Source organism: Microtus oregoni, unplaced genomic scaffold (assembly GCF_018167655.1).
Source record: "Microtus oregoni isolate MIOR12 unplaced genomic scaffold, Mior012 000016F_ref0000370, whole genome shotgun sequence".
NCBI lineage: Eukaryota > Metazoa > Chordata > Mammalia > Rodentia > Cricetidae > Microtus > Microtus oregoni.
In genome coordinates, this window is record NW_024543075.1 from 4594184 (window position 1) to 4617784 (window position 23601).

The 23601-nt window shown below is 40.2% G+C and overlaps 2 protein-coding genes across 2 annotated transcripts; both read right to left on the bottom strand.

Moving 5' to 3' along the window:
• Nucleotides 1-11240: 11240 nt before the first annotated feature.
• On the bottom strand, nt 11241-22426 carry LOC121457631 (ankyrin repeat domain-containing protein 7-like). The gene is made up of 6 exons (XM_041666539.1): nt 22173-22426; nt 17809-17926; nt 16922-17095; nt 15478-15584; nt 12208-12272; nt 11241-11407 (listed from the first exon to the last, which is right to left on the bottom strand). The coding sequence occupies exons 1-6, from the start codon at nt 22424-22426 to the stop codon at nt 11241-11243; spliced, it is 885 nt and encodes a 294-aa protein (XP_041522473.1).
• On the bottom strand, nt 19745-20831 carry LOC121457486 (metastasis-associated protein MTA3-like). Its single transcript, XM_041666189.1, has 2 exons — nt 20778-20831; nt 19745-20671 (listed from the first exon to the last, which is right to left on the bottom strand). Exons 1-2 carry the CDS (start codon nt 20829-20831, stop codon nt 19745-19747), a joined length of 981 nt encoding a protein of 326 aa, XP_041522123.1.
• Nucleotides 22427-23601: the final 1175 nt, after the last annotated feature.

Sequence of the window (23601 nt, forward strand, 5' to 3'; positions counted from 1 at the left end):
AACTTTATATTCGCTACATGCTCAGTGTATTTTAAAATCCAGACATTCTTACCTGAGTGAGACCTCATCCTTTAGTCTTCGACTACCTATAAAGTAGAAAACCAAAATATGTTATAATCATTTGTAAAATATAAGAGCATTAAATGCCAAGGCCAATATTTTTTTTTACTACATATACTTTGTCCCCAAATGAGTTTAAAATTTAAAGTGAATATTGATTTATAGACAACAAATATAGATAACTCTTAATTGAGACTTCTTTGTATGTTTCAAATAGAGACAAACTTATCAAAAGTTACTACTTATAATAAATTGGTGTACAAAACACCTATGATCTTGAGCACTATAAGACATCTTAGCCAGAATCAATATCACAAGCTGAAGTGTTAAAGCAGTAGCACAGTGTTGCTGCTGTTGCTTTTGTCTCTGGACTAGTGGTGGTAGGAGAATTGTAAGTGAGTATACTCATATTGTATGGAAGTGAAAAGAGTTTCTCTAAGGTTTGAGTTGACCTTATTCCATTGAAGATGAAAATTCCAGACACAAGGAAGCTAAGTCTATGGTGACTGCCCTTTGCAGCATAGCAAAATTAAAACAAAACAAAACAAAACAAAACCACAAGCAGACGAAGGACAATGGCCCCTGCAAAGAATTTCAAACTGATAGGTTGGCAAAGCTCCAGAGAGGGGTCAAGGTGTGTACTCTCCTTAAGTGCTTCTGAGGAAGCTGCAGAAGCCCCTCAGTTCTAGCTTCTGGTCCTTCACTAATGGGCAGTGCAAAGAAGTTCAGCATTAGTAGCTATCACCTCCCATGGTAAGAGCTATTGCAAAGCCCCCTGCAGTAGTTATGCACCCTGAACTGTATCTCTAGGGCGAGAAGCATGGAAAAACATGGGGACCAAGCAGCAATTCCATGGTAGTAGTACCTTACAGGAAACATCAGAGTTCCCACAGACAATGTATCAAGCTCCACTGCATGCTAAAAGCCCGCCCTCTGAAAAGGAATAAAGCAAATTCTTGTTTATTTTATTCACAGTATATAAACTGTAATATAACTTCCTTGGCATTGCCTATGGCTGAAGCAGAGTGTTGGCCCCACCAACAAATGGACTGCCAATGAGGCTTAGCATGTAGGAGACCTCCATCAACCCTCTTTACCACAATGAAAATCCAAGGTGGTGCCTGTTCACCTGCAAGCTCTGTGGAACCCTAAAACACAGTTTGTTCCAACACTGATGGGCCCCAAGAGCCTGCGAGCTCCGTGGAATTCTGAAACATAGCTTGCTCCAATACTGAGGAGACCTACGAGACAGCCACAGCAAAAATTGGACCAAGATGCCAAGACACTGCTGGCCTCATTTGAAGGAAGAGATGGTAGGTGCCTATGCAAAAATTCCTCCAATATCCTAAAACACAGCATGGTAACACGAGAATCCAGTAGACACACAAAAGGAAGACTTGACCATTCTAAGCCAGATGTAGAAGAAAACGACTTTGAACATAACTTTATGAAAATGATGAATACCTTTAAAGAGGAAGTGAAAAACTCCCTTAAAGAAATTGAAGAGAAGATAAACAAAGTTGGAAGAAATGAATAAATCCCTCAAAGACAATCCAAAAATACCCATGATAAAACAATCAAAGAAGTGAAAGAAACAGTTGAAGACTTGAAGACTGAAATACATGTAATAAAGAAAATACAAACCAAGGGAATTGTGGACATGGAAAATCTGGGTAAATGAACAGGAGCTACAGAGACAAGTATAACCAACGGAATATAAGAGATAGAAGAAAGAATCTCAGGTGCTGAACATACTATAAAGAAAATACTCATTGGTCAAAAAACATTAAATCCAACAAATTCTTAACACAAAACATTCAGGAAATCTGAGCTACCATGAAAAGGCCAACACTAAGAATAATAGGAGTAGAAGAATAAGAACTCCAGCTCAAAGGCACAAAAAACATATTCAGCAGAATTATAGATGAAAACTTTCCCAACCTAAAGAAGGATATCCCTATGAAGACACAAGAAGCTTACAGAACACCAAATAGACTGGATCAAAAGAATAGCATCCCCTAGCCATATAATAATCAAAACAAAGAACATACAGAATAATGAAAGAATATTAAAAGGTGCAAAGGAAAATGGTCAAGTAATATATAAGGCAAACCTATGAGAATTATGCCTGACTTCTCAATGGAAACCATGAAAGCCAGAAGGTCCTGGATAGATGTGTTGCAGACACTAAGAGACTATGGATACAAGCCCAGGCTACTATACTCAGCAAAGCTTTCACTCACCATCTATGGATAAAGCAAGATACTCCATGACAAAAGCAGATTTAAACAGTACATATCCAAAAACTCAGCCTTACAGAAAGTACTAGTAGGAAAACTTCCACCCAAGGAAGCTAACTACACCCACAACACCACAGAAATCTTACTAAAAGAATGTTTTTTACTAACAGAAACATGACTAAAACTTAAATCATACATCAAACCACACATACTAATAGTAGGAGATTTCTTTTTTTTTTTTTCGAGACAGGGTTTCTCTGTGGCTTTGGAGCCTGTCCTGGAACTAGCTCTGTAGACCAGGCTGGTCTCGAACTCACAGAGATCCGCATGCCTTTGCCTCCCGAGTGCTGGGATTAAAGGCGTGCGCCACCATTGCCCGGAGATTTCAACACTCCTCTCTATCCAATGGACAGTTCAACCAGACAGAAACTTAAGAGAGAAATAAGAGAACTAACAGATGTAAAGAATCACATGGACTTAACAGATATCTATAGAACACTCCACCCCCCACCCCAAAAAAAAAGAACTCACTCAGAAGGAGTAGAAGAAGGAAATAATCAAACAGAGGGCTGAAATCAACAAAATAGAAGCACAGAAAACAATACAAAGAATCAATGACACAAAGAGCTGGTTCTTTGAAAAAAAATCAACAAGATTGACAAACCGTTATCCAAACTAATCAAAAGATGGAGAGAGATCATTCAAATTAACAAAATCAGAAATGAAAAGAAGGACATAACAACAGACATTGAGGAAATTCAGAAAATCATTAGGTCATTCTACAAAACCTGTACTACACAATATTGGAAAATGTAAAGGAAATGAACAGTTTTTTAGATAGATACCATATACTCAATGCACCAATCAGTGCTGTCGACTGTAGAATGATGCACTTTCTCAGCCTTCCTCCTATTGTGGCAAATTGCTCTGGAAATTATGTCTATCATCATATAAACCAAGTATCATCATATCTTAAACTAACTAATAAAACCAAAGGAAAAAGGTGCTGGCAATATAGTCAATAGGGCGTGCGCGACCGGAGAATGTTTATAAGAGCAGTGTTCAATCCCCCGAACTGCCTACAGGACTCAAAGTCCATTTATTTCTTTAAATTTTGGGCAAGTCTATTATTTCTTAGGTCAAGATTTTTGTCAAGATATATTCAGATTAAATAACAGATAATTAAAGATAAACATAATACCATATGTGAATTGTCTAATATGTCTAAATTGAGAAATTATAGAAGGAGCAAAACCCAGAAAAACTTATTAGCATTTAGTTGTCAAAAAACTTAAAATAATTGAATACTTTATTTTTGGTTTTTTAATATGGTCATCTTATTGACATTGATGTATATAATAATATGTAGCATAAACACAATGTGGTTTTAATAAAAAATCCATTTATAACAAGCCAACTTGTGGTTACATGACCATAGAGGACACATACTGTGGAATAGTTAGAGATCTTTTTATTTATACAAAGATACCGTGTACATCAGAGACTCACATTAAATAAACAAACATGTTTCAGATGATAAAGTTTGAGACTGACAATTTCTCAGAAACTACTTAAATAATTCTGAATGCAAACCCATTTGAAGGCAGATCAAAAGAAGATGGAATTACGTTTCTATATTATTTCCTCTGTTCATATTTTGAAAAAACCAAGCTGTTTTTGAAATTAGGGAGTTGGTAGTCAAGTATTCACCATTACTCTTACCTCTCTTAATCAGGAAAGACTTCTTCAATAGGGATTTTAGCTGTCTTGCTGGTCTTACTGCACTGTGGCATATTTTAAAAAGTAATATTTTAATATTCATATAAAAACATTTACCAAATGTTTTCCTAAAATACATTAGATATTTACCATTAGCCATTAAATTGTCCTTCAATCAGTTGATTAGGTTTGGTGACAATTTCCTTAACACTTTTTCTCATGTGAGAAAAGAATTTAGTCCACTAAAAACATAAACACACACACACACACACACACACACACACACACACACGAAGAAAGACACTAGTTTCTCCACAGAACTTTTTTTAATGCTGTAGTAACTGATGGTCACTCTTGTGCTCAATGTAATTAGTACCCCAAGTCCACTTGTCATGTCATCATCTGCTCCTAGAGCATCACAGAACCTCTCTCTCTCAGGTTACTTTGTGGGCTCTCAATGCTTGTGATGCTATTTCTCACAAAGTTTGTTTGTGGACCATAGAATAGATTTCTGCTTCTGCTAGCACTCTGACAAGATACCATGGCCTAGGCTATGCTCAGGCTTTCCCTTAGTAGTCCATTCATGAGTGGACTTGAAATTACAATCGGCCTGTTTCTATGCCAAATGAGCATTGCTATTCACTTAATGAGATAAAAATATGAACAAACAACAATATAACTCAGTGGATAATTTCAGCTTGAGACAGTGTAGAACTCTTAGTAGAAGAGAACATAGTTTTTTACAAGGTGTGTCTTTGAACAGTTGTAGCTACTGTAATTTATGAATCTGCACTTTGGACCTTTTAACTTGGAGTAATTTATTAATAAATAATTAGTAATAAGCAATTTACTAATGTGTATCAAATGCTTTATGATACATGTTCCCACAAATGTTAACACAATTGTCCTCTATTATGGAAGTAATCAATTAAGATGAGCACAGAACTAGCTTGACATACCACCTTTAATTTTCTGCCAAATCAGTGTCTGAGATAGCAGATCACTGACAGAAGGGGCCTTTTACTCTATGTTCATGTCCTACTGATGGGGAAGACAAAGCCCCTTTTATAGACACATAAAGAGTAAACATGCCACAGTTTGGCTCTCTACATCCAGATAATCTACTGAGATCCAGAGACTTCATTACTGTAGAAAACAGCTCAAAGGAATGGAAAAGTGATGGATGGAGCACTGTGGTAGGAGGAAAGCATGGGATCTTGCACCATCTATAAAAGGGTCCTACACAGAACAAAAGGGCCTCTGCATGTGGAGATGGTGTCAAAGGAAGAAAGTAATTTGTTGGCTTCTTGTAATACTGTGTGATAATGCAGAATGATCCCAAATCCTGTTAGCTCTCAGAATGACAAATGCGATGAAGACCTAGTTCACTAGCTGATTTCAGAAAAAAATTGAAAAGGCACTAAGTGTCAGATGGACATAGTGAGTGTGGTTATCATCAGTAGGCTCATTTTCCAAAACGCAGAATTGGTACTTGGGACATTGATGGAGGAAGGTAATTGGTCATTAGCTAATAAAGGAACTGCCTTGGCCCATTTTATTGGTTAGAGGATAGGTGGGAGGAGTAAACAGAACAGAACGCTGGGAGGAAGAGGAAGTGAGCTCAGAGACTCCACAGCTCTGCTCTGGAGCAGACGCCTGAGAGAGACGCCATGCCCTGCTCCCCGGATGAAGCTCCGACCCAGGATGGACATAGGCTAGAATCTTCCCAGTAAGCACACCTTGGGGTGCTACACACAGATGATTAGAAATGGGCTAAATTAATATATGAGAATTAGCCTAGAAGAGAATGGGCCAAGCAGTGTTTAAATGAATACAGTTTGTGTTGTTATTTCAGAGCATAAGCTAGCTGGGCAGGCAGCTGGGGTGCTGGGAACGCAACCCCGCCACCCCAATTACTACAAGTGGCGCCCCAGGTGATGGACTAAACCCACTTAAAAAACCTGAGAAGTCTTAAAAATAAAAGAAAGAGAGTTTAACACAGATTTTTGCTGTTGGTGGCATGCTGTAGAGAGATTTCCTGATTCGGCAATAGTAGCAGAAAAAACGCTGTGTCATTTTAAAGCGCGACTTCCTGGGGCTGTGCCGCCATTGTGATCCCTGTCTGGCTCCTGCGGGAGACAGAGCTTTTGAATAGAGCATTTGGAGTAAAGTGCTACAATTTGTTTGATGGCAACTAGACTCGCAGTGTTCTCGGGTCTGCTCTGCTTGTTAGAGGCAAGCATGTGCTTTCATCTAAGAGAGGCTTCCTGACTCAGCTTTAGCTGCAAAGCCTGTAGCTCATTAAGAGGTCCTGCCACGAAACACTTAAACGGTGTTGACTAAAAGCTGAACGCATGCTTTTTGGTTTTCAGCCGTAGCAGGAAAAAAGCTGCGCTGTTTAAAAATGCCGGCTTTCTGGGCCATCCTGCCAGGGCAAACTCTGACTGTTTGAGGCAGGAGGGCCGGCTACCGAGAGAGGACTTGAGTGTTGTCTGTTGTAGCTCACTTGCTGGCAGGGACCTTGAAATGCCATACAGTTGTTGCAGTAAACATAGCTACAGCCTGTATATCTGCCATGAGGCTGGAAAGCTAAGAAATGGACTAGATCTAGCTGGCAAAGCCACGCCTTTAGTCCTACTGAGATTGCTTGGTAAATTAAAGACTCATGTGGTCAGTAAAAGAGAGATATACAGTAAAGAGAGAACAGTGTGTTAAAAATATATGCAGACTAAAAGTTGAAGTTCTTAAAGTAAAAAACATAAAAAAAGGAAGAGAGTTGTTGTGTGTGGTAGCACACGCCTTTAATCCCAGTGCCTAGAAGGCAGAGACAAACAGATCTCTGTGAGTTCAAGGTAAAGTAGTGTACACCTTTAATACCGAATGCCTGGGAGGCAGAGACAGGCGGATCTCTGAGAGTTCAAAGACAGCCTGGTCTACAGAGTTACTTCAGGTCAAAGATACAGAGAACCTATCTCAAAAAGCAAAAAGTTAAAAGTAAAAATAAACAAAATAGAGGTTAAAATAAAACGAACAAAGATGGAAAATACACAGAGAATCTTGATACTGTATGCTATTATGCTCTCTTTGAATTGTTTGAATCCTGAGGAAGGAGCAAGAGCTGCTAAAAGATATTTATTTATAAATGCTGCTGAACTAATCCAACATAGATATTTTGAATTTGGATCTAAGGATATGATACTTTGGAAAGGAGTTTCTTATTTTGTTTTCACAGAGGATGAGATGCTGTTCATTTCTTCTATTCCGATTTGGTATGATGGACCACGTCCTCCTGAATGGTTCCTGTGCACGCCTTCAAAAAATTGCTTCGCTCAACTGCTAACTGAGATGAAACTAGCACACAGGTTATACCATGAAAGACCTAATTAACAACGCTCCCATTCAGCAGGAAGCAGTTTGGAGAGAAAAAACTGCGCCCATGTTCCCAAATATGGTTTATAAACGTCCTTTTACATTTAAAGGGGGATATGATATAGATATGAATAATTTGCATTAGTATAGATTTTGCTTTATTGATAGAGATTTAAGATCAATTTTGTTATATATATAAGTGTTTCTGATTTTGATTAAGGTATTGTGATTGTGTAGTTCATTTAAATATGTACTGTATAATTAAGAAATATAGGTTGTTAATGGATAATCATCGATAATAGTAAAGCTTGTAGTCATGTTAGTTAGATTTTCTAGATATATAGAGATATATTTTAGATAGACATTCTTCATGTCTTTCAAAGATTATAGAATAGGACATTTAATGTTTTAATAACTGAGGACTTTTCATGACAATGAGACACTCTGCTCCTGGCAGCACCAATCTACTTCAAGAGGAAGATGGGCATCGAAGAGGATCCTTATGGAGTTTGATAGCCATTTGGGCAAGAAACTGCTCTTGCCTGGACTATTGCATAAACTGGACACAGAGAACCCGCAGAGAGAGGACTACTGAACTTGCCTAAGGTGAGATGATCTTTCGGGGTTCCTGATTCATGAAAGAGTCTGCGAGACATTCTGCAGGACACAACAGATAGTGACTGAACTGACTTTGAATTTTCCTGCTTTATGGAAATGTCTGCTGGATACCATGGGCCTGAAGGCTGAAGATGGATGCCCCAACGGTACAGAGGAACTTTAGGTGACTGTCCAGGCAGCAAGATGTCTCTGTCATTTCTAGAGTTTTAAAAGTTGCTTTTTTCTTGTTTGCTTATATAGTATTGTATCTTTCTGGAGTCTTTGATGGAGTTAAGAATAGTTAGTTATAGTTTTCCTTAGTTATGATAAAGATTATTGTAACTTTTACTTGATAACTGTTTTGTTATATGTAATTTTGCTATGTTAAAGTTAAAGCTTTTTTTTTGTTTAAACCGAAAAAGGGGAAATGATGGAGGAAGGTCATTGGCTAATAAAGGAACTGCCCTGGCCCATTTTATTGGTTAGAGGATAGGTGGGAGGAGTAAACAGAACAGAATGCTGGGAGGAAGAGGAAGTGAGGTCAGACTCGACATCTCTGCTCTGGAGCAGACGCCTGAGAGAGACACGATGCCCTGCTCCCGGGATGAAGCTCCGACCCAGGATGGACATAGGCTAGAATCTTCCCGGTAAGCGCACTTTGGGGTGCTACACACAGATGATTAGAAATGGGCTAAATTAATATATGAGAATTAGCCTAGAAGAGAATGGGCCAAGCAGTGTTTAAAAGAATACAGTGTCCATGTAATTATTTCGGGTAAAGCTAGCCGAGCAGGCAGACGGGGTGCCTGGGAGGCAGCCCCGCCGCGCCCCCTATTACTACAGGACATGATGGTTGAGTATACAACTCATGTCCACGATCTAAAAACAATAAATTTTCAGTCTAAAAATACATTGAAAAAACTGTGGGGTTGTAAGACAACACAAAAATTGAGTGTATAAATCAGTATCTATTGAGAATACAACCAATAATTAGCTTGTTATCTTTGAATTTCCTTAGTCTTTATATATTGTTAGACCTTACCTGCAAGAAGGCTTTATGTCAGTGCTGAAATTTTCTTCTAAAAAAATCAAAATTAATTCATTACAATGCTAGAGAAATATAACACATAAAATTATTAGACAAATAGTATAATTTTTTGAGATTAATCTAGATTATTCTAGAGTAAATACTCCTTTGTAAGAAATTTCCTCATGGGGAATTCATTCATTTTCTTAATATTTCAAATAAAAGAAGACTTAAATTTAACAAGCATAATACCTAAAGTTAAACACCCACCCATAAACAATTGAAATGATCCTAAATGATCTCTCTCAGACAGATGGAGAGTAGCATCCTTACCAGTATAAGCATCAATTGACTGTGTCACAAAATAGCTTCTGTGGTTCTTGTTTGACTTTGGGATAATGACACTTGAGAAAAATTCTAGAGTCTGGATGGTGGCACACAACTTTAATCCCAGCACATGGGTGGCAAAGGCAGGTGGATCCCTGTGATTCCCAAGACAGCCAGAACTACCTAACAGTGAGATGGTGTCTCACAAACAAAACAACAGATTCAAAATGGAAAAAAAAATCCATGATCCTATACACATTTTTGTTCTTCAGGGAAACTAAGAATCTTGTTCAGCTTTTTAGTTAAAATTGTTCATTTTATGGTACAAACTGCTACCACTGGGACTACATGTATGGCTTTTGTCTTTTGTATCAGGGTATAACCTAACAGAAAGAAAGAGAAGAGGGGCAAAAACTTTTACCTAACAGCTCAAGGGAGTGCAACAGGATTCCTCTCCTCATCCCTGTTGAGGGAAGAAGTTCCTTAGTTTTATCTGTGTTCCCAGCCTTATATGCAGCTTAAAGGATGCTCATGAAAGCAGGCATCATCTCCCCTGAAAAGAATTATTGGAAAGATCCCTCCCTTGGTAGTAATAACCCCGAGCTCTACCTCAGGTGAGAGAGCAGCAGAGAAGCTGTGAGACTGGAGCAGCAAATTCCATGGGCTTCCTTCTGACATAGGATCATTGTACATGCTTACATATGTAAACAATAAACTCACTGAATCCTTCCCTAGACACTTGCAGCTTGCTTTTAGAAATAAACATTTGAGTTGGGCAGTGATGGTACACTCCTTTAATCCCAGCACTTGGTACCAGAGACATGCAGATCTCTGTAATTTCAAGCTTAGCCTTGTCTACAGAATGAATTTCAGGTTAGGCTCAAAGTCAACACACAGGAAAACCCTGTCTCACAAAACCAAAATAAACATAAGAAAACAAAAATGAAATGAAACTTTGATTTATTTTTTTGTCTTGATTAAAGTCAGAGAAACTTAATGTGCTTTCATAGCATTCCTCATGACTCAGGAAGGTCATTTGAACCACCAACTAGTGGACTGGGATTGCGGCTCAGTAGGAAAGCCTATGCTTATTATGCAGGAGGCCTCAGTCAGTTCTCACCACCATAAATGCCATGAACAGCAAACTTCATAATACAGTGACACAAAGCTGTCTCCATCACAATAATATTGACTCTCTTCATCTTACCTCTTGAGAGAAGAGGGTTTTGTTTTTTTAAACTTTTTTTTTATGGAGAAAAGGAGAAAAAAAAACAAGTTTCCTCCTCCTCCTAGCCTCCCATTTCTCTCCCCATCCTCCCACCCTTCTCCCCCTCCTCCCACCCTTCTCCCCCTCCTCCCACCCTTTTCCCCCTCACCCCACTCCTCTCCCCCTCCCTCTCCAGTCCAAAGAGCAGTCAGGGTTCCCTGCCCTGTGGTAAGTCCTAGGTCCTCCCCCTCCGTCCATTTCTAGGAAGGTGAACATCCAAACTGGCTAGGGTCCCACAAAGCCAGCACATTACATAGGTTCAAAACCCTGTGCCATTGTCCTTGGCTTCTCATCAGCCCTCATTGTTCGCCATGCTCAGAGAGTCCAGTTTTATCCCATGCTTTTTCAGTCACAGTCCAGCTGGCCTTGGTGAGCTCCCAATAGATCAGCTCCACTGTCTCAGTGGGTGGGTGCACCCCTCGTGGTCCCGACTTCTTTGCTCATTTTCTCCCTCCTTCTGCTCCTCATTGGGACCTTGGGAGCTCAGTCCAGTGCTCCAGTGTGGGTCTCTGTCTCTATCTCCATCCATCACCAGATGAAGGGAGAAGAGGGTTTTGGATTCACTACCTAGTGTGGTTGTCACTGACAACTGAGGTATAAAAGACACTGTGATGTCAGTTACTGAAAGTAAATACTACGTGGTGTTCCTGCCACTGCCACAAAGTCTCTCCAGACTCAATGGAGAAGCAGAGAATTCTTTGAAATACAGAATGATGTCATTTTCTACACTCTGCTTTTTTCCAATATTTATTCCTGAATCATGCTTTGCGGCATGGAAATGATATTCACCCTTACCATGTTCTATAAGAAAAACTAAAGAGAAAAGTACTGAAGGTAGGGATAATGGGTAGGGTGCTTGCCTAGAATGCTCCCAAAGCCTTGTGCTCAATGTCTAGCTCTTCAGAAAACCAAATCAAAACAAAAAAGAAGGAAAGAAGAGAAGAAAAGAAGGAAGGAAGAAAGGAAGGAAGAAAGAAAAAGAAAAGGAAAACATGTCAGGATTGATAAGTCTTCATAAACTCAATACATTCATTACAGAATGAAGCTTTCACCCCTAAATGGGAGATTTCTAAAGAAAACAATTATACAGTAGAACAAAACTGTCCAAATTGAGAAATTGCACAGACATTAAAGAGGTCAGAAGATTTTAATTATGTCATAAGGTAGGAAATTATTTAATGAAAGTTATTGATTACTGTGGTTGGTTTGTGACATAATTACATTCTAGTGACACCTACCTGTGTACTGTTATGCAGTACAAAATACAAGACTTTTGTCATAAAACTCAAGTAGAATATGTATTTCTAATAATCCTATTTGCTGCAATGTGACTATGGAGGACACGTGTGTAAAGTTGATTTCTCCTTTATTCAAAGGCAGTACAGATATCAGCATTAATGTAAAATAAGCAATGTTTTGACAATATATTTTCACAGTTGAAAGTTCTTTGAAATAAATTCTTAATTCTGACTTTTCAGAATATTTGAAAACCACAGAACTGCATTTATACTGGATTTCCTTAACTCCTTTTTGGGGATCTAAAATCTTTACTCTTCCTTATTTTCTTTAGGGAAGGTAGGAGCAGTTGGAGTCATTCTTACCTTTGTTGGAGTTGGCACAGGTTTTCATTGATTGTTCTGATTCTACTACTGCAGCTGCTCCTCCACTGTGACATATGTTTAAAAGTGATCAGCATTTAACTAGTCATAAAAAATACTTAGCATGTTTTCTAAATTCTTTATTTTTGAGTTCCTAATATATCTCTCATTAGATATTTACAAATAATTTTTTGAAACAGGTCTCATTATGCAGTCCAGATTACTTTAAACCCACTATATGCATCATGTTGGTCTTGAAATCAAAGCGATCTGTGTGCCTCCTGTTTTCCAAGTTCTGGGATTAAAGGCATGGGCAACAAGGCCCAGCCTAATAACTCTAAACTAATTCTTCAACAGTTGGTGATGATTAATGACTGCTGTCCTTCCCACCTTCCCACATAGAGAAGAAACAGAGGAAATTTAGCTCTTGATAAAAACACACACTCTCTTCTCTCTCTCTCTCTCTCTCTCTCTCTCTCTCTCTCTCTCTCTCTTGCACACACACACGAATGATAGCAGTGCTTTTTCCATAGATTTGCTTGAATGCTCCAGTAACCTTGTATTTATATGCTCGTGGTGTCAGTGTTCCTGTTCCACTCATCTGCCTGCTTGTCCCTAAGGCCCCACAGTCCTATCTGTCAGAACTCTTTGGAGGTATTTTGTTGAGTACTATGCTCTCAATGGTCAGTACATGAAAAAGTATTTTTTTTTTTTTGCTTCTAAGCATCCTTCTGCCTGCATTCTTAGAAGCCATGACAGTTGTGGCACCTTCAAATTGTTTTAACAGTTCTTTCATGTGTGAATGCTGAAACCACCGCCTGGCTGTTTCTTTGTTCATAAGCCTTTTTGTGTAATCCTGAGTCTTTGTAACTCACGACCAGCTTCCAAACTCAAGAAAAGCAACACTCTTTTGTCAGCTATATTCTTCCCAGGTCACAGCTAAGACTGCTGTACTTCAGGGCCCATTTCCAGGATATTCTGGACCAGCAGCTTTATTTTCCTAGTTTCTGCTTTGGCTGTCATCACAGTCTTGGAACTTGTCATGGGGACTTTTCACCTGTGGTGTGAAGCTAGTCCAAAATAGCATCGCTGCTGAAGTGATCTGCAGAAAACTAAGAAAACCTTCAACCTTGACCACTATTTCCAATGTCTTTTTAGCAGATAATGATCCCCAGTCTTACTAGATCAACAACCTAAACTTACTTTTTCATCTTCATATTTGATATGCATTCCTGTTCACATCTGTGTATGCATTTGTGTCTGTTGATCCTAGTGCATGTTTTTTAGGTCAGAGGACATCCTTGACTGGCAGTCCTTGCCTCCTAACTTAGTTTTGAGGCAGAGTTTCTTGTTGTTAACAGCTGTACAAAGCAAGACTATCTAAAGTATAACTTTCCAGACAGTCTCCTCTCTCCATCTCCCATGTCCCTCAAGGTTCCCTGAGATTAAGATGCACACAGCACATGAGGCCCTTTCTGTGTTCTGAGGAGCTGAACTCTGAAATCTTGGGTTTGTGTGATAAGTACTTTATTCCTGAGACATGTTCCTAGTCGTGAATTCCTAAAACTGTGCTATTCCATGTCAAAGTAACAAGCATACTTCATTTGCTTCAAAAGTACCAGCTTTACAAATTTCTGTCTATCTTGTATTGAAGGAAGAATAAATGACCTCAAATGGTTCTTCTTAGAGGGAAACACAGGCCCTCTAACTGGATTAGAGGTTTAATTGAAAGTGCTCTGCACTCAGAAGCCTTAGTTCCATAATTAATAACAATACGCTTATAGCCACCTCTTTAATTTAGACACAAAGTCTTCTTTTAAAAATTGAGTGTTTTAGAGCCAGATAGATGGCTCAGTGGGTATACATATTGTCACAGTAGCCAAGTATTCAACAAAAAGTCAGACACTGTGTAATGTATCTATAATCCCAGCACTTTTATAGTACAAAGGAAGTGGAGGTAGTAAGATACCAAAGAGGCTTCCCAACCTGCTTACCTGGAGTAAGTGGCCAAGTGCCAAATAAAAATAGAAAAAATGCCTCAAATAAGATGGAAGACAAAGCCATCACACAGTGTTGTACTGTGTCTTGGTTGGGAATATCAGTGCATGCATGTCCTTTGACACAAAAACAAGTACATGAAGATGAGGGATGCTAAACCATGTTTAGAATATATGGTATGTCCAAAGCGTATTTTCAATATAAAATACACAACACACAGGCTTTACTTTTTAATTCATCTGACTTTAAACTTGCATGTATGAACAAAAAAGGTAATCATTTAATTTTTAATGCTGAAATCATCTTAAATACCAAGTGTCCATTTTAGAGCTGCTATTTCTGTGATGAAACACCATGACCAAAATGAACTTGGGGACCAAAGGATTCATTTGGCTTATATGTCTGCATCATAGTCCATCATTAAAGGAAGATAGGGCAGGAACTCAAACAGGGAAGGAAGCTGGAGGCAGGAGCTTACAGAGGCCATGGAAGAGAGCTGCTTACTGGCTTGCTCATTCTGCTTTCTTATAGAACTCAGGGCCATGAGCCCTGGAACAGCACCTCCCATGATGTGTTGGGCCCTTATCCATCAATCACTAATTAAGAAAATGCCTTACAACCAGATCTTATGGAGGCATTTTCTCAATGGAGTCTTAGTTCTTTGTACTCATTTTGGACAAGTGTCCCTATCCAGATTAGCTGTTTCAGGAGTTTGGGTGTACAGATTCACATCTGACTAACACAGTGTCAAGATAGTTCAGACAGGACAGGGGAAAATAATAGCATCTGGTAATATCATCTAATTGATGGATACCCTAAACTATTTGCTTACTCAAATTCACTTAAAGCAAAGTGAGTGATCAAAGAGACAACATGATTTGAAAAAAAATATTTAAATTGAACATATATAAGAAGAAAATATATAAGGAACAGGCTAAAAATAATAAAATTATACATTTCAGTGTTGATAATAAACTTGACACTTTTCAAAGTAAACAACATTAATGTGAAGTTGCCTTAACAAGTAGAAAATTGCCAATCAAATCAGATTAGAAATGATCACTTGTTTTTGAATGGGAAGCTGAGCCCTGGTACACACTGTTCCTTTTTTTTATGTTGGAACAGTCTCTTTTCCAGCTCACACTCCCTGTGAGATAGTCTTTCTCAATATATGCTTATGAGTTGAAGCCATCTTCCCTCTACCATTTTAGTGTTCATTACTTAAGCAATGAGACCCTCAAGAACAGCACTAAGATTGTAAAAAAGAAATGGTACCTATTTGGTGTAAGCTCCGAAGGTGCATCTGCGCCGTTTTCAATTAAAAACTCCGCCATTTTAAGTTGATTTTCAAACAAAGCGAGTTTATAGGGTGTCAAACCATACTGTAAAGGAAAAATTTCATTTTATAAATTGACATGCTTTTCAAATGAAAAATGTATCACAGATTTTGAAAACAAAATGAGTCACAAAAGGATAGATTTTCCTTCAGCCCTTGCTGCAGATTCACACACACAGGGCTTCCCTTTCCTTTGAAACATCTTTCCCTGTCCAACAATGCCCGTGAACACCACTATTTCCAGAACTTCCCACAAACGCTTGCTGGTTCCAAGTTTCTTAGCTCCATAGAGAGCTCAATTACCCCAATCCTAAAACATGGATTTGGTATGCCTCTGTTGAATGAGTGAACCCAAGTGGCATCTCTGGAGCAGTTTCTCAACCTGTTCTTCAAAACTATTTTCCCTAACCTAAAAATTTTCTCCCAAACCAAACATCGTTTCCTGTTGTAGTGGTCCAAAAGATGCTGGAGGAAGACCTCAGACTCAAATGGTATGTAAACACAAAGAGTGCTTATTCTTCAGAAATAGCCAGCATGCAACAGTCCATCACCCATATAAAGTGATAATGAGGACCACACACAAAGACATACAGGCCCTTTTAAAGTGGGCGTGGGGAATTCTATCTTTTTAGTCTTTTAAATATTTTTTCAATAATTGGGCAGTCAGGGAGCAGTTACATGGGGGGCATGTTGATTGGACAGAATTAGTAACAGTTTCATCCATTGTGGGATTTTTCTGACACATATAGTCAGTAGCAGCCAGATCCTGCAACTCTGGTCTTCCAGCCTTATAAGGCCAGGTTTGGAACTGTTTAGCCAATTGGCTAAACTTGACTGGGGAACGTCCTGGATTCAGGCTTAGGTCATTAATTACAATGGAGTTGCTCCTTGTCTAAGATAGAGTCCCATTTTGGCCCCTTTGTTATGTACATGTAACATCTGAAAAAGTTAAGTGAAAATGTCTTCTCAGCATGTTTTCTTCAATGATCAAATTTCCACATTTACCTGTGTGCCTGTGACCTTCCCACTCTAGCCTCATCTCTGAGAGACAAGTCACATCAGTAACTTCTTAATTGCAACAGATTTCTGTTTTTTTCTACAGACATTTATCTTAAAATTATTTTTTTCTATTGTTTGTGTGTATGTGAAGTATGTGTGGGCCCAAGTCCTTTACTTGTTGAATTTTAAAGGAAAGCCCAAATCTGAAACAAAATGTGCTGTGCTGAGTTCCTTTAAGTTACCTACAAAACTATGAAAAACAGATTTGGAAAAAATGCTTTACTCTGAACAGATTCAGTGAGACTGCTTGAGCTTCAGAATGTGGAAAGAGATCTGAGAGTCATTGCTAGAAGTACATTGTGAATGAAGTTGAATGATTCTTACCTCTGTTTTGGCTTTAATATCTACATTATACTCCAGCAGTTTGCTGACAACTGGTATGTTCCCTCTGCAAATGGCGTGGTGGAGGGCAGCATCGCCATTGGCATCTACAATGTGGGGATCAGCCCCGTGCATGAGGAGAATAGAGATGCATTCTACATTGTCCCGCTGGGCGGCCTGTGGGTATTGGATAAAGAAAGAGACACTGAAATCAAGAACTTTAATAAGCATTCCAACAATTCCATTGACTAGTTACCCTTGGATCAGACCAATTGTTTAGGTTATGCATATTATCCCTCTCAAGTAACCAGACTTTCCTAAATTCATAACCTCCCCACCAAAGTTTTCCAAGTGGTAGAGTTTCAGAGGTGTGCCACCACACCTAGATATTAAAGCATTTCACTAGCACCGTTTGGCCATTTTTGTAGTGGGGGAGGTTGCTTGTTCATTTGCTTGTTTTGATAACTTGACACAGGTTGAAGACACCTGGAAAAAAAGAATCTCACTTGAAGAATTGGCTCCACCAGACTGGACTCTGAGAAGCGTGTATAGCATTTTCTTGATTGAGGTTGATCTGGGAGGGCACAGCTTCCTAGGGGTGGTGGCATGACTGGGAAGGTTATTCTGAGTAGTATAAGATATCTGAGCAAGCCTTGGAAAAAGCCACGGGAAAGCATCATTCCCCCATGACCTCTGCTTCATTTCCTGCCTCAGGTCCTGATTGAACTCCTGACCTGGTTTCCCTTCATGACTGACTGTGATGTGGAACTGTAAGCCAATAAACCTTTCCTTTCCTGAGATGGTTTTGGCCAGTGTTTCATCACAGCAACAAAACCAAACAAGGATAATTTCTAATCCATTTTGTACCAAAAGTGTTTCGCGATAGTTACCTTTATTAGGGGAGTGCAGCCTTCATCATCCTTCATATTAATATCGGTACAGTCGTTGGATAATAGCAATGTTACTACATTAGGATGATTATGGGCAGAGGCGTAGTGCAGTGGACTTCTACAAATTGAGAGGACATTTTAGGAAATTACAGATTATTATGTAAAGGCACACTCAAGTAGACACCAATGTGCATTTCCTTCTGATGTAAAAGAAGAAACTAAAATTTTCTTATTTACTTATTTCTCTACTCAGGTGTTCATTTTCTGTGCTAGGTATATAGCGCATGGCTGTCCCATTCAAGGCGAGTGCTCTATCACAAGCTTCACCCTTCCTCAGAGCAGCCTCTCTGGATAACAGGAGAATGCCCAGTAGATTGAATTCAGATTGGATTTGAATCCTACTCTAATCACCGAGTGTTACTAGTTACAACATAGACCTCCTATGAGCTCCACAAATCAATCTCTCCATCTGTAGAATGGGGATTCAACACTGCAGCTCTCTTACACAGTGCTGCTGTGACGCTTCAACTCACATCTTCAAGAGCACGTACAAATGCTTCCAGCACCTGACAGCTCAGTGTTGCTGGATACAATTACAATTTGTTCCTAATGGTAACAAACACAATATTTCAATGAAGAGAAATAGCAGAATTATACCTACTGCAGATGTGAAAGATTTTACTCAAGTATCTTTACAATATTTTAAAACTATATTCCCTAAGCTGGCCTTGAACTTGGTAATCCTCCCAGTAGGTAGGAATGCAGGCAGTTCCACTGCACCCACCTTACTCTTTATTTCACACTTTAGCATTGCTGATGTCTGCCACTTATAATTCATGATATTTTATGACAATAATTGGCAATGTTTTTTACTTTGCTACCATACAAAATAAAGGTCACCATGCAGTCCATTGTGTCTGACATCCAATGAAATATGACACAATCCACAGGCCCATGACACTTCTAAAGGTCACATGTATCTATGTAAATTTCTGCTCTTAAGACTATGAAATGTAAACTATTTAGAATAGCAATAACAACAAACAAAAATCTAAAATTTCAGTCATCAATACTTAAACTTTTTTTTTCATTTCTCTTTGCCCAGAATTAATGTTTCTATATTTGCTTCCAACAGGGACACAGCATAGTCCTCAGTCAATAGACAAAATGTCCATGTTAATATAGACACCAGGTGGTAGCAAATGGCCTTGCCTTATACCTCCATGAATTAGCACCAAAACTGAGCAAATCTATCCAGAAAGAGATAACCCATGGTATCATAGCTCCCTTGCTTTGATTTTCAAAAAGTTTAAAGACAAAAATTACTAGGGATTCAATTGAGCATCATTCATTGTTTTCAATATTTAAATTTATAGAACGTCAGGAAAGCTGACTGAACAGAGAAATGTAATATCTTATGAATGAGAGGGTCTTGAGAGCTAGTAGATTTGTATGCTGTACAGTAGATATCTAAGTTATGTGCAGGGAATAAGTGGATTGGCAGAATGGATAAATACAGCTGGAAAATTCAGTGTTTCTAAAGAATACACATATTAAGCAAAAATACTTTGAAACAAAAATTTACTGTTCTATTATTTGTATGAAGCTCTAATTTGGAAGACTGAATAACTATAGACTAAATAACCTCACAACTACAGACATGATCAAGAAGCATGTGAGCTATGGAGAATCTACTGTTGAGGGTCATTGTTTCCTGCCTATAATCTAGTGAGAAACAGGAAACAAGGACTAGGAAAGAGGGCTGCAGTGATTGTTACAACTCAGTTGGAAAATCACTCACCCTGCAAGCCTGAGACCCCAACTTCAGAATCCCCAGCACCTTGAGAAACTGGTGCTGGAGATATGGATACAGGAGGATCCCCAAATCTATTTTGCCAGCAAGTCTAGGTCAATCAGTATACTCCAAGACAATCAGTCAAACACAGCAGGGATTTGGGTGAGAGAATCTGTCTAAAAAGCTGAGGTGGATGTTCTGGGGCTGGAACGCGGCCCCCACAGCTCCGTTCACAGTGCCAGCCTTGCCATTGCTGGTGGATATCTGGTTGGGATTTGGTTTGTAAGTTGGGATATATACTTGTTTCAGTTTGCTCTCGGCTTCGGCTGCTTTTAGGAGTTTCTGCTGCACGTATCTGTCAGTAGTTTTCCACATGTAGTAATATTCAATGATGCTCGTCAAGGACTTCCACGGGAGAAAGTCCTGACGGATGTCATTGAAGTCTTTGCCATACTTCTCCAGAGCCTCTTCGAACAAGCTGGCTTCGGAGGCCGACCACTCCTCCATCTCACCTCTGCACAGGACTGGTCCTCCAAGTGGCACAAGGACACTGATGGCACTGCTCAGGTCATAGCTGTGCCTGTACAGTGTATCCATGGCATAGAACAAGGTGATGTCTCGGGACGCCGCAGCCGCACTCATATGCAAGCTGGGCTGCCTCACGGAGCTGCTGCAATCCAGGGCACGGGCAAACGTCCCAACAGCACGGGCTACAACTAAAAACTGGTCAATCTGTTGATCCGTAAGTGGACTATTGGGATCCCAAACTTTAACTTCCAATTTTGATTGTTCCCTCTCATCTGAGTCTCCTTCTGGTAGCATGTCTGGAATGTCGGCCTGGTACTTTGGTCCCACTCTGATTTCCCCTTTGTCAGCTAATAATGTTTTCACTGAAGGGTCATACACCAAGGAGTAAAAGAAGGTATCCTCTTTATCAAGGTACGACAACACCGACTCTGTCTCATTCAGCAGGGCAACACTGCATCCAGCCCCAGAACACCCTCCTCGGGCGAGCCTGTGAGAGCTGCTTTGCCACACAGTCTCACCAGTGATACTCCTGGGGCCCGCCTAATATGCAGTGTAGACTGTGTGCGACCTGTTGGCTGTACTGGAAAAAGTATGGAGGTCTGAAAATGCCCACCCAGTCAGAAGAACAGAAGTCTCCCAGCCCTACTGCAGAGGACCCACGTGTGAGAAGCCACCTGTCCCGGCAGGCCATGCAGGGCATGCCGGTCCGGAACACTGGGAGCCCCAAGTCTGCAGTGAAGACCCGCCAAGCTTTCTTCCTTCATACTACATATTTCACAAAAATTGCTCGTCAGGTCTGCAAAAACACCCTGCGGCTGCGGCAGGCAGCGAGACGGCCGTTTGTTGCTATTAATTATGCTGCCATTAGGGCAGAATGTAAGACGCTTTTCAATTCTTAGCCTTACCGTTCCGCTCCTCTCACCATACTCCTCACCATCCTCTCTCTCCCTCGCTCTCTTTTTGTTTGTTTGTTTGCAATAAACATAAGTTCTTGTGTTAAAAAAAAAAAAAAAAAAAAAAAAAAAAAGCTGAGGTGGAGAAACCACAGGGTGGTTCATTAGGTGAGGGCTCCTACTGGCAGAGCCAGTGGCCTATGTTCAATCCCCAGAATCCACAACGTGGCAGAACACAGCTGTCGATAGTTCTCTTCTGACCTTCAGACACTTGCTTGGCATGTGTGAGGCACAGGTGCATACACACATATGATTTTTTTTTAATGAGATGAAAAGAAATTTTCAAAGAGAATGTCAACCGTTAGCCTTCTAGTATTTACCAAAACACACACAACATGTATATAAGGGGCCGGGGGACAGAGTTATAGTTCAAGTTGAAAATTTCCTTATGAAATCCCTCAGCAAGCATAAAACAGACATAAGATTTCTTGTTAATTCTTTGGGTTTTTTTGGCTTTGAGTTGGCTTTTTATGTGAAAATTTATCTTATGATACAATTTTCTGTGTTGCATATAACATAGCATTAAAACATATACATTAAAGGGCTGGAGAGATGGCTTGGCATTTACAAGCTCTAGTTTTTCCTGCAGAGGACCTGGGTTTGATTCCTAGTACCCACACAGCAGATCACAACTGTCCATGACCCCAGTTCCAGGAGATCCAACACCCTCTTCCTATGCTTGTGTGGTACACTGAAAATACATGCAGCCAAAACACTCAAACCTAAAACATTATAAGTGTACACATAAAAAGATGTATGTGGTTTCCTTAGCTAAATTCCTTTAAAGCCCTCAGTAAAGTGCTCTAAAAGAGACAATGTAAAGGGATTTGTAAACTAACTGAAGTTCTTTGTTTTGCTTCTCTTAAAGAAAGCCTCGGAGCTGCCCTTCCAAGGTGTGCAGGTTTCAGGTGCCTAGGAGCTTAAAGCAGGTACAAACCCAGAGGTCTCCATGAAAGAAGAGCCTTAAGCATGACATCTGCCCTCCCACAGGCTGCAGATCTGGAAGGTATGTTTCTCCCTAGTAGACCCTGACTGTCCCCAACAGTTTCTGCCCCTCCTGCCCCTCGCCCCTCCTCAGGCCCCATTACCTGCTCCTTCTGTCGCACTCGTTAACACGGTGTTCCCTGGCATTGATCAATCTCTCGACTAATTTGACATCACCCACACTGGCCGCCCTTTGTAATCGGCCCACGGGATCGTACCCAATTAGGTACAAAGGAAATCGCTGCTGTCTTCTACCCAAGCACCCACGACCCAGGCATGCGGGCCACAGGTGGGTATACCAGGGAGACCGCTGAGGGGCCCGAATGGTTAGGGCATCATACTCCATATCTTCCTGCATGTTAAGGCTCTACAGGCCCTCCTGGCCCTCCCGACAACCCCGCCCCCCCCCCAGCCCTCCTTGCCCTCCCGGCCCTCCTGGCCCTCCTGGCCCTCCCGGGCCTACTGCCCCTCCCTTCCTTCCCCTTTAACCACCCCCACCCTCCCAAACCCAGTAGTAAACGTTCAAAATCTGGTTAAAATTCCCCACTGAACCAAATAAGCGTCCTGCTTGGGCAGATCCTTAGTTCAGTGTGAGCTGAATTCTGATTCACCCTTAGCAACACAGTTCTAGGGGCATAGTGATGCGCTATGAGCTCACAATGGTACTCAGCAGCTGTGCACCGAGGTTGTGTTCTGTGTGTGCCCATGTCAGACTTCAGCGTCAAAAGCATACAGTGCTCAGTACATGTAGACAAATATTGTATGTTTTCTCTTTTAAGGATTTTATGGTTCTGATATGGGAACTTCAATCTGAATACCCACAGAGGTATGGAACCTAGTAAGGGACCAGGAGGAAGGAGAGGAAAGGAAAGAAAAAAGTCTATAGTGTTATTTAGCTATTAAGGAAAACTAGAATTGGATGGTTTAATGAAAGGGGGATGGGACAGAAAGGTAAAGAAAGGAAAATGGAGAGAGACAACCAATACTAAAGGTCTTTTGAAAAACTATATGGACACTGACTATCCTAGAATCTTCCTTTACATATGTGAAAGGAACCCACAGGGAGACAAAAAACAACAGGGGAGAGAAGACTTCAACTAGATATCTTGTGCCACCAAATTAAACCTCCAGTGCCAGGAACAGGTTACAGCCTGTTGAGTCATTCACCAAAGGGACCCATGGAAACCACCAAATAGCACAGGCTATTGCCAAGGCTCTTGGTTGCTCACACAAGCTGATGTTAAGGTCTTGTTTCTGGAGGGAACACTTCTATCACTGAATATGGAGACGTTGAGCTGGTGTCTAACTACATTATTCACCTACTAACCACAGTTCACTGTACTGGAAGGTACTCTACATGCCCCTGGAGGAGAAAAGTAGTCCTCAATACCTCTCAGCGCAAACCCTTCAACCTACAACCACACCCAAATGGAAGGAAGCTCACAGATATTTATATCTAGGGGATCCAACACCCTCTTGTCTCTTTGCAGGCACCAGACATGCACACAGTGAACATACATATATGCAGACAAA

Coding starts and splice junctions, on each gene's coding strand:
- LOC121457631 (XM_041666539.1), bottom strand. CDS start 22,426: ATGCAGGAAGATATGGAGTATGATGCCCTAACCATTCGGGCCCCTCAG. Junction 17,096..17,808: donor GCTGCACTCCCCTAATAAAG/GTAACTATCGCG, acceptor CAATACCCACAG/GCCGCCCAGCGGGACAATGT. Junction 15,585..16,921: donor ATATTAAAGCCAAAACAGAG/GTAAGAATCATT, acceptor TTTCCTTTACAG/TATGGTTTGACACCCTATAA.
- LOC121457486 (XM_041666189.1), bottom strand. CDS start 20,831: ATGCCCTGCATGGCCTGCCGGGACAGGTGGCTTCTCACACGTGGGTCC. Junction 20,672..20,777: donor TCACACGTGGGTCCTCTGCA/GTAGGGCTGGGA, acceptor ACTGCATATTAG/GCGGGCCCCAGGAGTATCAC.